Source organism: Thunnus albacares, chromosome 2 (assembly GCF_914725855.1).
Source record: "Thunnus albacares chromosome 2, fThuAlb1.1, whole genome shotgun sequence".
Classification (NCBI taxonomy): domain Eukaryota; kingdom Metazoa; phylum Chordata; class Actinopteri; order Scombriformes; family Scombridae; genus Thunnus; species Thunnus albacares.
The window spans coordinates 7912769-7925738 of NC_058107.1; the positions used below are offsets into that span (position 1 = coordinate 7912769).

General features: G+C 43.6%; 1 protein-coding gene across 2 annotated transcripts in view; it reads right to left on the bottom strand.

Moving 5' to 3' along the window:
- cux2b (cut-like homeobox 2b) overlaps positions 1-12970 on the bottom strand; it is an 88164-nt gene that overhangs the window by 20962 nt on the left and 54232 nt on the right. For both annotated transcript variants that reach the window (XM_044364313.1, XM_044364322.1), the window contains exon 4: positions 5792-5870. In XM_044364313.1, coding sequence (XP_044220248.1) covers positions 5792-5870 — 79 coding nt within the window. The remainder of the gene's footprint in view (positions 1-5791; positions 5871-12970) is intronic.

The window sequence follows — 12970 nt, forward strand, 5'->3', positions numbered from 1 at the left end:
TGTGTAATTACGCTCTGACATAATTAACCCAGCAAGCCCATTAGCCAAGCATTGGCTGGCTGAAGAGAGAAAAAAACGCTATAATTATTTGTTGTGCGCATGTTAATGAGGCCAGCTGTGTTCCCATCATACAACACGAACAAATTAATTTACAAGGCTGTGCTCCAAGGTTTTTTCTTTTCATTCAAAACAGTCTTGTTTTTTTCCTCTGAGTGGACTTCAAGGTCCATAAACACGCTCCGCTGCTGCTGCAACAAACAGTAACACTGCTGTAATATTGTTGTCAAGGACCAAAACTAGGTTGACAGAGCACTAAGTCTTTACTTTCACCTTGACAATGTAAAGTGATAAAGGTATGTAGAATAAAATACCTGCCTTCTTTCTTCTACTTGTCAACGATTAGTTTTGATAGGAAATAACAGAATCTGCTTGCAACAAATTCATAAACATGACTTTTCTGTTTGTGGTGCATTTTAAACCAGTAGAGCATTTGATATTCAGATAGCAAACCTAAGACTCACTTTACCTTGATGTTGTGAAAGGATTGAGAAAATACTAAAATAAAAAGATAGGTGGAATGAAAAAAAAAAGATTGTGGGAAGCGGCGGCTTTTGTGTGTGAACAAAACAAAGCTGAAAGAGAAACTTCTTAACCTGCTCTTTTTCATTGCTGTTCCACGTCTTTGTCTGACAGACTGAAGGGCGGAGAAGGAATGACATCAATACCAAGACATTTTAAAGCTCAGAACAAAGAATGGAGCCAGAGCTAGATAGCATTTAAAATTAACACGAGATGCTGCAGTGAAAAAAAAGAAGTAACAATGACATCCAAACCAAACTTCACTCCAAATATTATACAAAAAAAAAACCTACCTCTCATTCTTATTTATGAGACATGTAAGACAAATCACAAGGAATTAACGTCATCAAATACACCAGTCTATGTCTTTACATTTTGTAATCCCACAGTTACATCTTATCTGCACACACACACACACACACACACACACACACACAGACAGACATTCCTATACAAGCTCTCTTTTAAGAGCACACTCTCTCCTGGTCCCTCTGGGGTCTCCTACTCCACAGGGATCAGTTCGAGAGGCCCAGCTCTTTTATGAACATAATGCATTATTAAGCACCTCAAACATCTCCTGGGCCTTTGTTTATTACTGCTCTTATTAATCACTTGTGCATAATCTCGTCCCGCCCAGAGAGCTTTCATTCCCCATCAGCTTTTATACGCCCTTATTTTCCGACAGACCGCCACAAACGCACACAGCACTCCCGCTTCCCTCTCATCCTGACTGTAGGTACTCAGCTGCACAATTACAATAAAGCCAGCTCGCTGTGCCTTACAGGCCTCTCTCGCTGCTGCTTGCTTATGTTTATGGAGGGTTGAAGAAGGACAACTATTCTTTATGCATTTGAATGACTCTGAATTACTAAGGTCAGTGCGTTCTGTTCTGGTAATCTCATAGCCGAGGGAGACATCTGATGTGAATATGTAAGGGACTTACAACCATCTCATACCACAAGACAACATAAGACTTGATGTGACAAAAAGCTGCTTGTACTTGTGCTCTGCAGTACTGCTGGTCACCACTAGCAACCACTGTTGCCATAACATTTCCACTAATGCACACACATACATAGACACACACACCTCAGACATGCCGTAGGCTTAACACATACACACATCCACACACACACACACACACACACACTTAGAGGGGTGTATTCAGATCAGAATCTTCACAAACTCTCAGTGAGCTCCCTGCTCAGATAAAAGGAGCTGTGTTCTAAAGGAGAGAGGGAGCGGGGTGGATCCTGAGGGATGAGTGTGTGTACTGAGAGGAGGTGAGGAAGAGCAAACACCTGGAGCGTCAGTCTCAGGGCTACGCCCCTGGCGACAGGGCCTCGCTGCTCTCACAGAGGTGGCAACAAACGCAGATGTTCAAACGCCACTTGCACGCTTGCACACACACACACTCCAGGAGAGAGGAACACAATGAGGCAGCAAGGAGGAGAGGAAGAAAAAGACGAAGGAAGTTAGGTGCATCTCTGGGAAACCGATGAATTTGGGCAGAAGCTGCCACTGTTTTTCAGCGTTCAGTGATCAGGACATGTTTATCTGCACTGATCAAAACCGTGCGGAGGTGATATAAACATTGTTAGGGAAACACTGTTAACAGACCCCTTTCAAGCCCCAGACTGGGTAGGAGTTATAGTGCACAGCATGAGGAGATGTCACAGGCAAATCAAAATATAGAACGCTAATGAAACACTCCAGTGGATTGACAACTCGGATTAGGGCCTCATAAAAGGCAAGAGGAGAGGAAAAAAAGTCACTTCAATCACTTGCATCAAGAAGTTATTTCTGCTCTGAGTTTACTGTTGTATTCTAGTTGCCATTGAACAGGAACATTATCTTGCATTAACAAAGCGTAACATTATCACTCTGGAATCTCACAAACATAACGGATATGTTATTTGTATTCAATAGTGGGCACGGCAAAGTGGATAACTGATATGTGACCAAATGTTAATGATAGCCAGATACAACAGGTCACATATTGAGCTGCTGCTGCTGCCGGTGCCCCTCCCCCTCCTTTCCTTGTTCGCGTCTTGCATTCATTAACTCCGCTGTTGGCCTGTTCCGATTGGACCAACGGCACACAAATGAGCACGCACACACATTGAGGGAGAGACGCTTTCAAATTAAAATAATAGGAGGGAAAAACGTCCAGCAATGAATAGTAATAACTGCATTAAGATTAACGAGCACGGCGTGTAAAGAATAATTGCATCTGTCAAAAGATTAAAAATACATGAGCTGTAGCATTTGTTGGGGGAATGCTGGGAAAGCTCGCTGTTGTGTTTGAGGGGCACAGAGAAGTGGGGCCACAGCCAAATGACTGTCCTCCGGTGTACCTGGAGTCATCCATTTTAGCGAGGGGTGGGCTGGAGGAGGGGGGGGGGGGGTTGTGACCTTGGACACTAGCAGCAAGATGTACAGTGACTGCAAGGGCCCAGCACAGAAATACTCTCATTGCTCTGGTTTTCTGTTCAGCTACTGCCGGAGAAGTGGAGGAATGCTGGGATCAGACTACACAATATTTTTGCCTTTTCAAAATGGTCACTGTGTCAGATCAGGCAGTTTTAGAGTTGTACATTCTTATTGTCACTTAGAATAGAGATAACAAGTTATAGTTTTTCAGTTTTAGGTTAAGGGATTCAGTAATTATTACATTGTCTTTACTAAACTCAGTAACACTCCATTACGTAGTGAAGGCTCAGCTTGTTCACTCTTGTTAAGAGTTAGATGGAGAGTTGATATCAATTTCATCTCTGTGTTTTGAGTGGACAGACTGCATAGCGGAATTAGGAGTCCCCAGGCCCAAAAGGTGCTGTTGGGCCCCTACTGTTCTCCCATTCCCACCCATCCACTATGCACTCTGTACAACTTCTATGTACCCTGATGCCTCCTAGTTCCCATTAAGTCCAGAGCATGTGGCAGCGTCAGTATTTACCCAGAGACCATCTAGTACTCCGTCACAATAATAACATTACATTTTCCAAGATATGTGTGTGTCAGTTAGTTTATGGTAATTTAATTAAATTAATTAATAATTAAATCACACATTTATTTAGGAATATGCACCAGTACATGTGCATATGCACCACAACTAAAGTAATGAAGGTCCTTAAAGTAGAATTTGATTCAGGGCCTCTCTACAGCACAAGGTCCTCATTATTGGAAAATAATGCTGGACTGCCTGACATGTCCTAACAAATCTGTAATTAATCAAATTACCAAAGAACTATTTCCATGCAGTAAACCTGGGACTTTTGGACCTCCTGAAAGTGAAAGCTGTAGGGCAGTTGCCCACTTTGCCTGATTTGTAATCCAACCTTGACAAACTGGTCTGCGATGTTTTAGCTTGGGCAAGGAGCTGGAGGTATGGGTAGGCAGCTAGCTTCCACCAAAAGAGGAGGAATACACCTTCAACATGTTGTGTCTCATTAGCTGGCTTGCTAATGTTAGCCACTGTTAAGCCTGCATGTGTGATTCAGCTTGCCTGGTGGTTCACTGTGAGAACTGGACTTCTGGACTCTAAGCTAGTTGTTGATGGTCAGTAAATTGTTAAACCACAATGTCTAATTTTATTTCTCGATGTGTTAAATACAGAATAATAACATGTGGGTGTGGCATGTTTGGAGTTGCAAGACACCTTTGACTGCGCTATGCTGAGTAATGAAAGTAATGATGTAATAATGTAACTACTTCTGCCATTAAATAATTAGTAAAGTAATGTCTGACTAATAAGTGATGAGTAATTGATTACTTAACTTGGCCAGTACTACTTAGTACTGAGTCAGGCCACAGCTCACTCTGACCTTTGTTGAGAAAGAAACCAACTAGCTTCACTTTGTATGAGTCCCAAGGAAACAGTGAAATAGACTCCTTTTTTAAAACTAAGGTCAAATGGAGGTATGAGGCTGGTGGTGCAACATCACTTGATGTAGTTTGACACAGGAAAGTCTGCCACTGTATATTCAGTAAAATGACCAGATAGAAAGACTCCTTGTGAATTTATATGTAAAAGAGACTGAGAAAACGTTACCTTGAAAACAAAAGCTATTGTACCGTATTGTTCTTTATTCTTTTATGCTTGTTAGTTGATGTTGGGTGACAGTGGCCTTTCTTTTTATTTTAAAGTCTTTGTTCTTGAACATAACAACTCTTAGTTGACTCTATTCTCTACTTGAGAGGGGTTCTTGACAAAATATATCCCACAAGACGCTCCTGGGCTTGAATTAAGGCCTTGATATAAAAGGTATAGGTCAGAAAATCAAACAGAATACATCTTCAAAGAACAGTATTTCTTATCAAGGAAATAACTCCATTCAAAGTCTGTGTGTGTTGTGTGTGTGTGTGTGTATGTGTGTGTGTATATCGTGGCACAATATCAAGCAGGGGACTTCAAGGAAAAATGGAGACCTTTAAAAGTCAGCTGCCGCCGTCGCTATTTCTCTGACGCAGACTTTTATCTTGTATTCATTGAATCTGTAAACAGCATTCTCTACTCCTGCCACAAGTGTTTCTCTGATCTAGACTGAGATTGGGCTGCATTTTACTGCCGTCTCCTGCAACAAAGAGCAATACAGTACATGTGCCCTGGCATCGAAATAACAACTGCATAAACACACAATATGTCTTTCCTCCTCTCTAACTTACTGTCTTTCCCCCCTCTATCCCTTTTCCCCCATTGGCCTCATCAGGCCTGAGTTCCACATGAAGCCAGACTTCAGTTGGGATTTTAATTGGCCCTCCACAATCAGCAGCAGAGATCCTCAAGGATGTGTTCGCTCCTCAGCCAGGCTACACTCAAGAACTAGTGCTGGGTTTTGAAGTGGCCTCACGCAGAGTTTTGGAAACCACTCTGAGAGCGCAGACTTTGAAAAATAGATAAGAGCCACAGGGTATAGGGTTTTATGTATCTTATATCCATGTGCTGTTGCAGCATATCTATCTATGGCAAGAAAATTACTTTTTGGTTTGTGTGTTGCTTCATATATACATGATATGTCTGTGAGTATACTTATAAGGTTGGTCCTGTGATAGTGGTATAGGTTTGATGGGGAACTGATGTCCGGGGAGTGATCTTGGAAAGGGGAAAGATAATTCTGAAAGTAATGTGTTTGAGTGTGGTTTTTACGCTTCTGCTGTTGTTGTTGTTGTTGTTTGTTAAGATGTGGATCTCCGGTCTTAGTTGGAGACTCACCTGGGGCCTCGATAAGCTGTTTGTAGATTCCCAGGAACGCAGACTCGGCCTCCTTACTGCGCTTGTTCAGAGCAACCACCTGCAGAGGAGAAGACGCCATTAAGGTAATCATCGACTGATAAATCCTGACATATGTCTAAATCACAATGCAAAGCATACTTTAACATTTGAGGCATTTAAATTGATGCTTTTAGACAGAGAAGAAGACACTTAAAATCTTAAACAGCTAACAATGAATCAATAGTAGCCAGAGCAAAGGTCAATCTCACAGCATCCTGCCAATAAATGAAACAAACATTCCTGAACGCCTCGTATACAAACTAATATATGTATCTACAGTATGTGTAACAGAGAAATGCTGTGCAGTTCATAGCCTGTGCATATTCACCATCTCCAAGGCTGTGTGTGCTTCTCCTGTACAAGCACTGACAACTAGAGAAACAAGGCATAAACTATGATGATATCTTTGCTGTTTAACTGCCAAGCTGCTGCATGTTGCAAGGTGACATTTGGCCTGTTAAATGTAGGTGTCGGCGCACGCAAGGAGGCTCACCAGTGACAGTGGCCTTCGTCACCAGCAGCACTCGGCACCTGCTATCCTCAGCTCGGCAGGTGATGCAAACCAATTAACGATTCATTAGGAGGGACAAAGAAAGCGAATTAGCCACCACCTGGCCCCATGGAGAGGGCACCTGCACTAGTGGATATGTGGGTTATCCTGCTCCCAGCTCCCGCTAAGACCTCGGGCTTGTTTGTAAGTCAGAGGACGTGTTGCGGCTGCCTCTCAACGTCCTCAGCTCTGCGACAGTAAATCAGATCAGGCTCATCCAAATGACCCCCCTACTCCGAGAGCAGACGGAATTCAAATTATTGTCATCTATTGTCTATGTCATTTCTGTCACTGTTGATTACAGCCTCTATCGTATTAGCTCAATGGACTCCACAACAGAGGGTCAAGTGTGTGGTATGGCTGAGCTGGGCTGCTCCTCATTGGTATGACTGCACTTCAAAAACATCCATTTTGCAAAGAAAACACTTATGAGAATGGTGGTGGTGGTTGTGTGTTGGGGCTGTTTAGTGGGGTTATAAATAAGGTGTGTGGAAAACAGCGAGGGACGGAGAGCCTTTGATTTACTGGAAATGGCTGGCGTCTTCCCCGGGGAGGCATAACGACAGCATCATGTTTAAAGAAATATCATAAAGATCAAGCAAATCCTCCCATCACTCCCACTTGGAGCAGCTCAGAGGAGTTCATGGAAAATGGAAAAGGCTGGAGCCTAATCAATACAGATGCAATAGTCTGCATCTCTCAGCCAGCTCCCTGCAACACTATGCTGTTGTTATACTCAGCTATACCCCACTTTAACCCCCCCACCCACCCACCTACCCACCTCCCCTCTCCTTTCAGGACATGATGTTAACGTTGGCATGTTGGTTTACAATCAGTGAAAAAGTGTGGCCCCATAAACACTGTTTCCAGCTTTATGTGTGGGCTATGAGCAACAACTAGTGTTGGTTCAGCTAAGGTTTGCTTCATCCCCACTGATGAGAGATTGTTTTTATGTTTGCTTCATTTTTACTGTGAACAGAACAAGTTTGGTGACCGAGAGCTCTTTTCAGCCAATATCGGTCCACTGCTCTTCAGCTTGACAATGACCAAAGCAGCACTTTGTGACACCTGGACAAACTATTATCAACCTGAGTTAACACCTGAACTACATGGTCACTACAGCAGGGCTGAACCCACCGCGACTCATCAACTTTTCACTGACAGTCTGCTGGCTGGCCTGGCTTCCTCTGAAGCGTATACATCAAATGAGGCTCCCAACTGCATATGTAAAAAGCCTGAGATCCTGTGCAACAGCTAGGCTCCATCTTCCAGAGACACGTAGGGTCTCTTGGCCCTCCATCATCCTTTAACGAGAGAACACGGAGATTACCTCCACAATCACACCATTAACCTGCCTACAGACGCTAGCAGAGACATCAATCACCCGCCTGCCTGATGCCTTCTCACGTTAGCGCCTGCAATGCGTATAGATACTCCCCCCCCCCCACAGCCCACCCTTGCTATCATCAAAGCACTCTGAGGTGTCGTGCATAATATGGGCTGATCAGGGAGTCATCTTCATCTCCATGCTAATCCACCTCCAGCCAAGCACATGGGATTTCAGAGAAAGTCTCATACTAGCAGATACGAGCAGATAAGGTTGTTGTACAGAAAGGTGTGGCTCGAGAATGGACTACAACTGGCAAATCTCTTCTCCTCTTTTGGCTGCAAGACACGGCTCTGGCCCTGGCTTCGGCTCACAGCGCATTCTTTGTTTGCACCCGTTTTGTGATAAAAGATATGGCTACCGAGGGAATGGGCTCGCCGCAGGTTGATTTTACAAGCAGGAGTAAAGCCTGGGGCAGAGTAGCAAGAGAGAGACAAAAGAAACCTGTTAGCGCTCCTCCATAACTCTTCATGCAGCAACAGAGTGGGCAGAGCACAGCCTCTGGGACAAGGCTGCTGGGAAATACTTACTGATAAGCCTTTGAGAATACTTACAGTACCCGCTAGTGAGTCCGTGTGTGTTTGTGTGTGAGTGTGTGTGTGTGCATGTGTGTGTATGTGTTTGTAAGTGTGAGAACAAGCTAGCATGTGTTGGGGAGAGAAAAAATAAATGACGGAGGAGAGAATAAATCTAGAATGAAGTAGAGGAAGCAGAGTGAAGGGCTACTGAGCAATGTACAGATAGAAACAGAGAGATAACGGAAAAGAGAGGTTCCCATAAAGAGCGCAATTAGCAATTATGCAGTCATCAATTACAATTATCACAACTGGTGATTATGCAATTATCACTCTAAATCATCGTTTTCCCCCTCTGCCTTACCAGTTTGCCACCCCCTGTGATTTGGTTGTTTGAGGCTGGGTTGTGATGATGCAGGTGATTAGAGTGTGTGACGATGATGGGGGTGTTGGGCGGGTGTCAAGGCAGATCTTGCACTCTTTGTGTGTGCAAATAAGTGTGTGAATGCTTGGAGCATCATGTCTGCATATACATCTGTGCCTGGATGTGCACAGCATGTCATTTAATTCTCAGTTTTCTGCATGTGCGTGCATACGCACAGTGCAGAAAACTGCACTACTTCCATCTCAAGGTGAATGTGGTTGGTGCTGTGGGTGGTTTGGGGACAGCAAATGTATGGTTCCACAGTCCCTGAGGCCTCTAAATTACCTGTCATCTTCCCCATGATGCAAAGGTCAGTGCACAATCATAGGGAGTCCATCCTACTGTGCTGCTTACGGAGCGCCAGTCCAGCCCACAGGCTGACAGGATGTCACAACAACCCCAGTCCCGCTCCATGCTTATTAGAACAAAACAGTGGGAAGCCCACCACCACCACCACCGCAACACCACTTGTCACAACACCTTCCAGCGGAATTGACTGGATTCCTGACAAACATTTGTATTAATCTAAGTGTTGAGAAAATGAGGCAAAATACGAGCAACTCTCTGCTAATGCTGTGTTAAAATGTGCTAAAATCTGGAGCCAGGGTGTTTTTTTTCTTTCTAATTAAATTCTTATTGGTAAAACAATTCCAGTATTAAATAACAACAACAATACATCTGTCATTTATGCAGTCCTTCAACTGTCTGTCCATTTTCAATGCTACCATTTCATTTTGAGCCTTGTATAATGTCAATTTCTAACCCTTTTTCTCTAGTTGTGTTTCTTGCTGAAACAATTAGTAAGAATTTGTCCTGAGTCACTTTCTTCTCCCAGTTCCTCAAGATAGCTCTTTAACTTGCAATTAATAATATTTCAATCAATATTCATCCCTTCCTGGTACAATTTCAAAATATCATGTATAAAGTACCATCCAAGACAGAGGCTTCAAGTATCTGTTGTAACACTGTAGAGCGGGGCAACATAAATGTCTTCAGGTACAATAATACAGATTAGGGTTGCAACTAACAATTATTTTCATTATTTCAATTAGTCTATCAAATATTTTTTAGATAATGGATTCATCATTTAGTCTATTAAAAACAACAGAAAATAGTGAAATGTCTTGTTTTCCCAGACCCCCATATGATGTATTGAAGTTGCTTGTCTTAACGCAAAAATATTAAATTTGGAAATAAATAAAACTGAGAAAATAAAATTTAACTTGTTAAATCATTGAATAAACAATTTGAGGAATAAACCTGCAATCCTACAGTCATGTATTTTTCATTTTCTTTATATGTGATCTGTTGGTTAAAAACAAGCACATGCAAATCCAAAATTTTCCCTTCAGAAGCAGGGGAAAGATCATATTTTACGTGAGCCACCCAGCTCTTGTGCAGCTGTCACCACCGGCGTTTGTTTTGCGTTGAATGTAGCTTCAGAAGAGAGGCGGCGGGAGGAGAGAGATGAGTTGGTGTGGAGTGACTGATGAGTGGGTGGAGGAGAGGGACAGAGGTAAACACTATTGCAATACAGTCTGGCTGGTGAGAGACCCGTGTACACCCACACACGCACACCCACATACACACACACTTGAACTTGGGAGCATGCAAACACACACATCAAGTCACACACAGGCAGATGCACACTACACACAGACCGTGTTTGAGGGCAGATTTAATCATGGTGACACCCATCTCGGAGCAGTGGTAGCAGCATGGCGGTGGCTGTGGCCGTCTCTGGGTGCCCAGTGAGATGAGCAGTCAGAGCACTGACACACATCTCGTCGCCACGTCAATTCCGATCAGCGCTGCCTGTCAGTCAACCCACTGCTCTCACAACCGACCGATGCCAAAGCCTCTGCAGAGCTGGCATCTCAGCCAAATAAAGGGCTGAGCTGACCACACCAATATTCTTTTGTACCACTTATCCACTCCTGAACACATGCTGCAACGACATGCAGCGACAAATTCAAAGCAAAAATACAACCTGCAGAGGCTCACCTGCATGAGTGAAAGTAGAGTAAAACCTTGAGTGTACGGAGCAAATTTTTTAATGCAGGTTTCAAATCATTAAGTTACAGACTCCATTAATCAACCAAGTAGGAAGGACTTTCATATAATTTTTTACGGCTATTATTGCATCAGCAGTCAGTTAAGAAGACTAAGAGTCTACAGCCAAGCTAGCAGTTCTGTGAGGTTGTATTTACACCGCAGGGCTTTGAACTAAGTGCTAACGTCAGCATGGCAATGCTAACATGCTGATGTTAAGCAGGTATAATGTTTACCATGTTCATCATCTTAGTTTAGCATCTTAGTTTTAGCATGCTAACATTTGCTAATTTCCACTTAACGCAACATACAGCTGGGGCTGATGGGAACATCATTAGTTTTGTAGATACTTGCTCATAAACCAAAATAGGGGACATATTCAAATTTTGACCTGATGATGGAGCAAGATGAAAGTTAGGGGGATCACCAAAGTTCATCCAAGGGTACCATGAAAGTCTCTAAAAACAAACAAAACAAAATTTAATGCATTTAATCCAACCAATTTCACTCAAAGTCAAAAATATCAACCTCATGGGGGCGCCAGAGGAAAAGTCAGAATCAGCTAAAGTCTTTAGCCTACAACATCTGGGAACCATGAATGTCTGTACAATATTGTGCACCAACAATCCAATATTTCAAAGGATATGTGAAAATTTTGAACTGTTGGAGGCAATAGATGAAAAGTCAGGCGATCACCAAATTCATTGGGATTGATCCTTTGGGAACGACACAATTCTGTATGAAATTTCTGTATGAGATATTCTTGTCTGGACCAAAGACGTGGACCGATCAATAGACCCTAGTTGCCATTGACAGAGCCATGCTGCTAGCAGAGCTGAAAAGGAACATCACAATATATGACTTGAATATGAGACTAAATGAGCAGGACCTTAGGTCAAAGCCCCAGTGGAGAGTGCCGTTAATGACACAGGCGAAGAAGTAAGCAGACCTCCACAGATCAAGGTGGAGCTGATGTAATCCCGACGGACGTGGCACACAGAGTCGCATGAGAGACAGAACATGGCATGAGATTAAACCCAGATCAAAGAGCCTGCTGTCTCCACCTCCCAGCAGGTGTCTTCTGGGTCCCCCACACCATCAACTGGCGGCAGAACCACTGTGTTACCCGCCCTCTCAACAAAACTCAAAAGCACCAGCCTCAGCGCCAACACCTCAAAGTCACAGCAAAGTCAAAGTCAAGAGCCGCTGAGAGACAAACGGAGGGAGGAAAACAAATCTTTTATGAATGTCTTTGTAGTTCAAAAGGCAGGAGTTGTCATTTTCTTTGAGCTTGCGCTTTCAAATGTTTGATGCAGCAGATGACCTAAACCTTGAGGAAAGTGTGTCTGCTGAAAATGTAACTATCATGGTATGATGGGAGGGAGCGGGGGCGTGCTCAGGCTAAGATGAAGGCACCGGTTGATGTGCTGAAAGGGAGGGCTGTGAAAAGTAGTAATGAGTGCACCTGGACTAGATTTCAGTGCTGGGAGAAATGTTAAGAGGAGACATGAGAGGAGAAGTGTAGGTAAGGGCTAATTATAAAAATAAAGTGCCCCCATTATCCCGGCACTGTACTGCCCTAGTGAACAAAGCTACAACAGATGGGGTGTCATGGGTAACTGTGCCAATGTGAGCCAAAGCCCTGGAGTGGATGGACCCTGGCAGGCCACTAGTGGAGCAGGCCTGGCAAGGGGGAGGCACAGCTGCATATCTCGCCCTCAGACACATGTTGACAGTGTTTCTCTAGCCCTGCCTACACTAGTCAAGGTGAGACAGCATGACACGAGGGGAGAGAGGGAGAAAGAGAGGGAGAGAGCGCTCCACTATGATGGATAGTGCTCTCCATCCACCTCTCCTCTCTCTCCCTCTTAGAAAGCTGGTGACTTTCCAGTGAGGCAATTATCATTGCGGAATGCATAATAGCCTAATTAATTACAGGTGTCAGCGCTGCCTTTGTTTCAGCATGGAGGAACATCATGCCAAAGCCGCATCCACTAGAAAGAATAACGCTGATGAACGAGCCTAGAACCACAGCTAGAAGAGCGCAGCTGACAGAGGAATAAAACACTGCAGAGACGACTTGAAGTCTGCCAAACAATCCTGTGTCTATTGCTGACAGAAGATGGATTGAAAACACATGGTGCAAAAATTAGGTCCATTATTTGCTTGATAAATCTGCTGTTGTCAATCG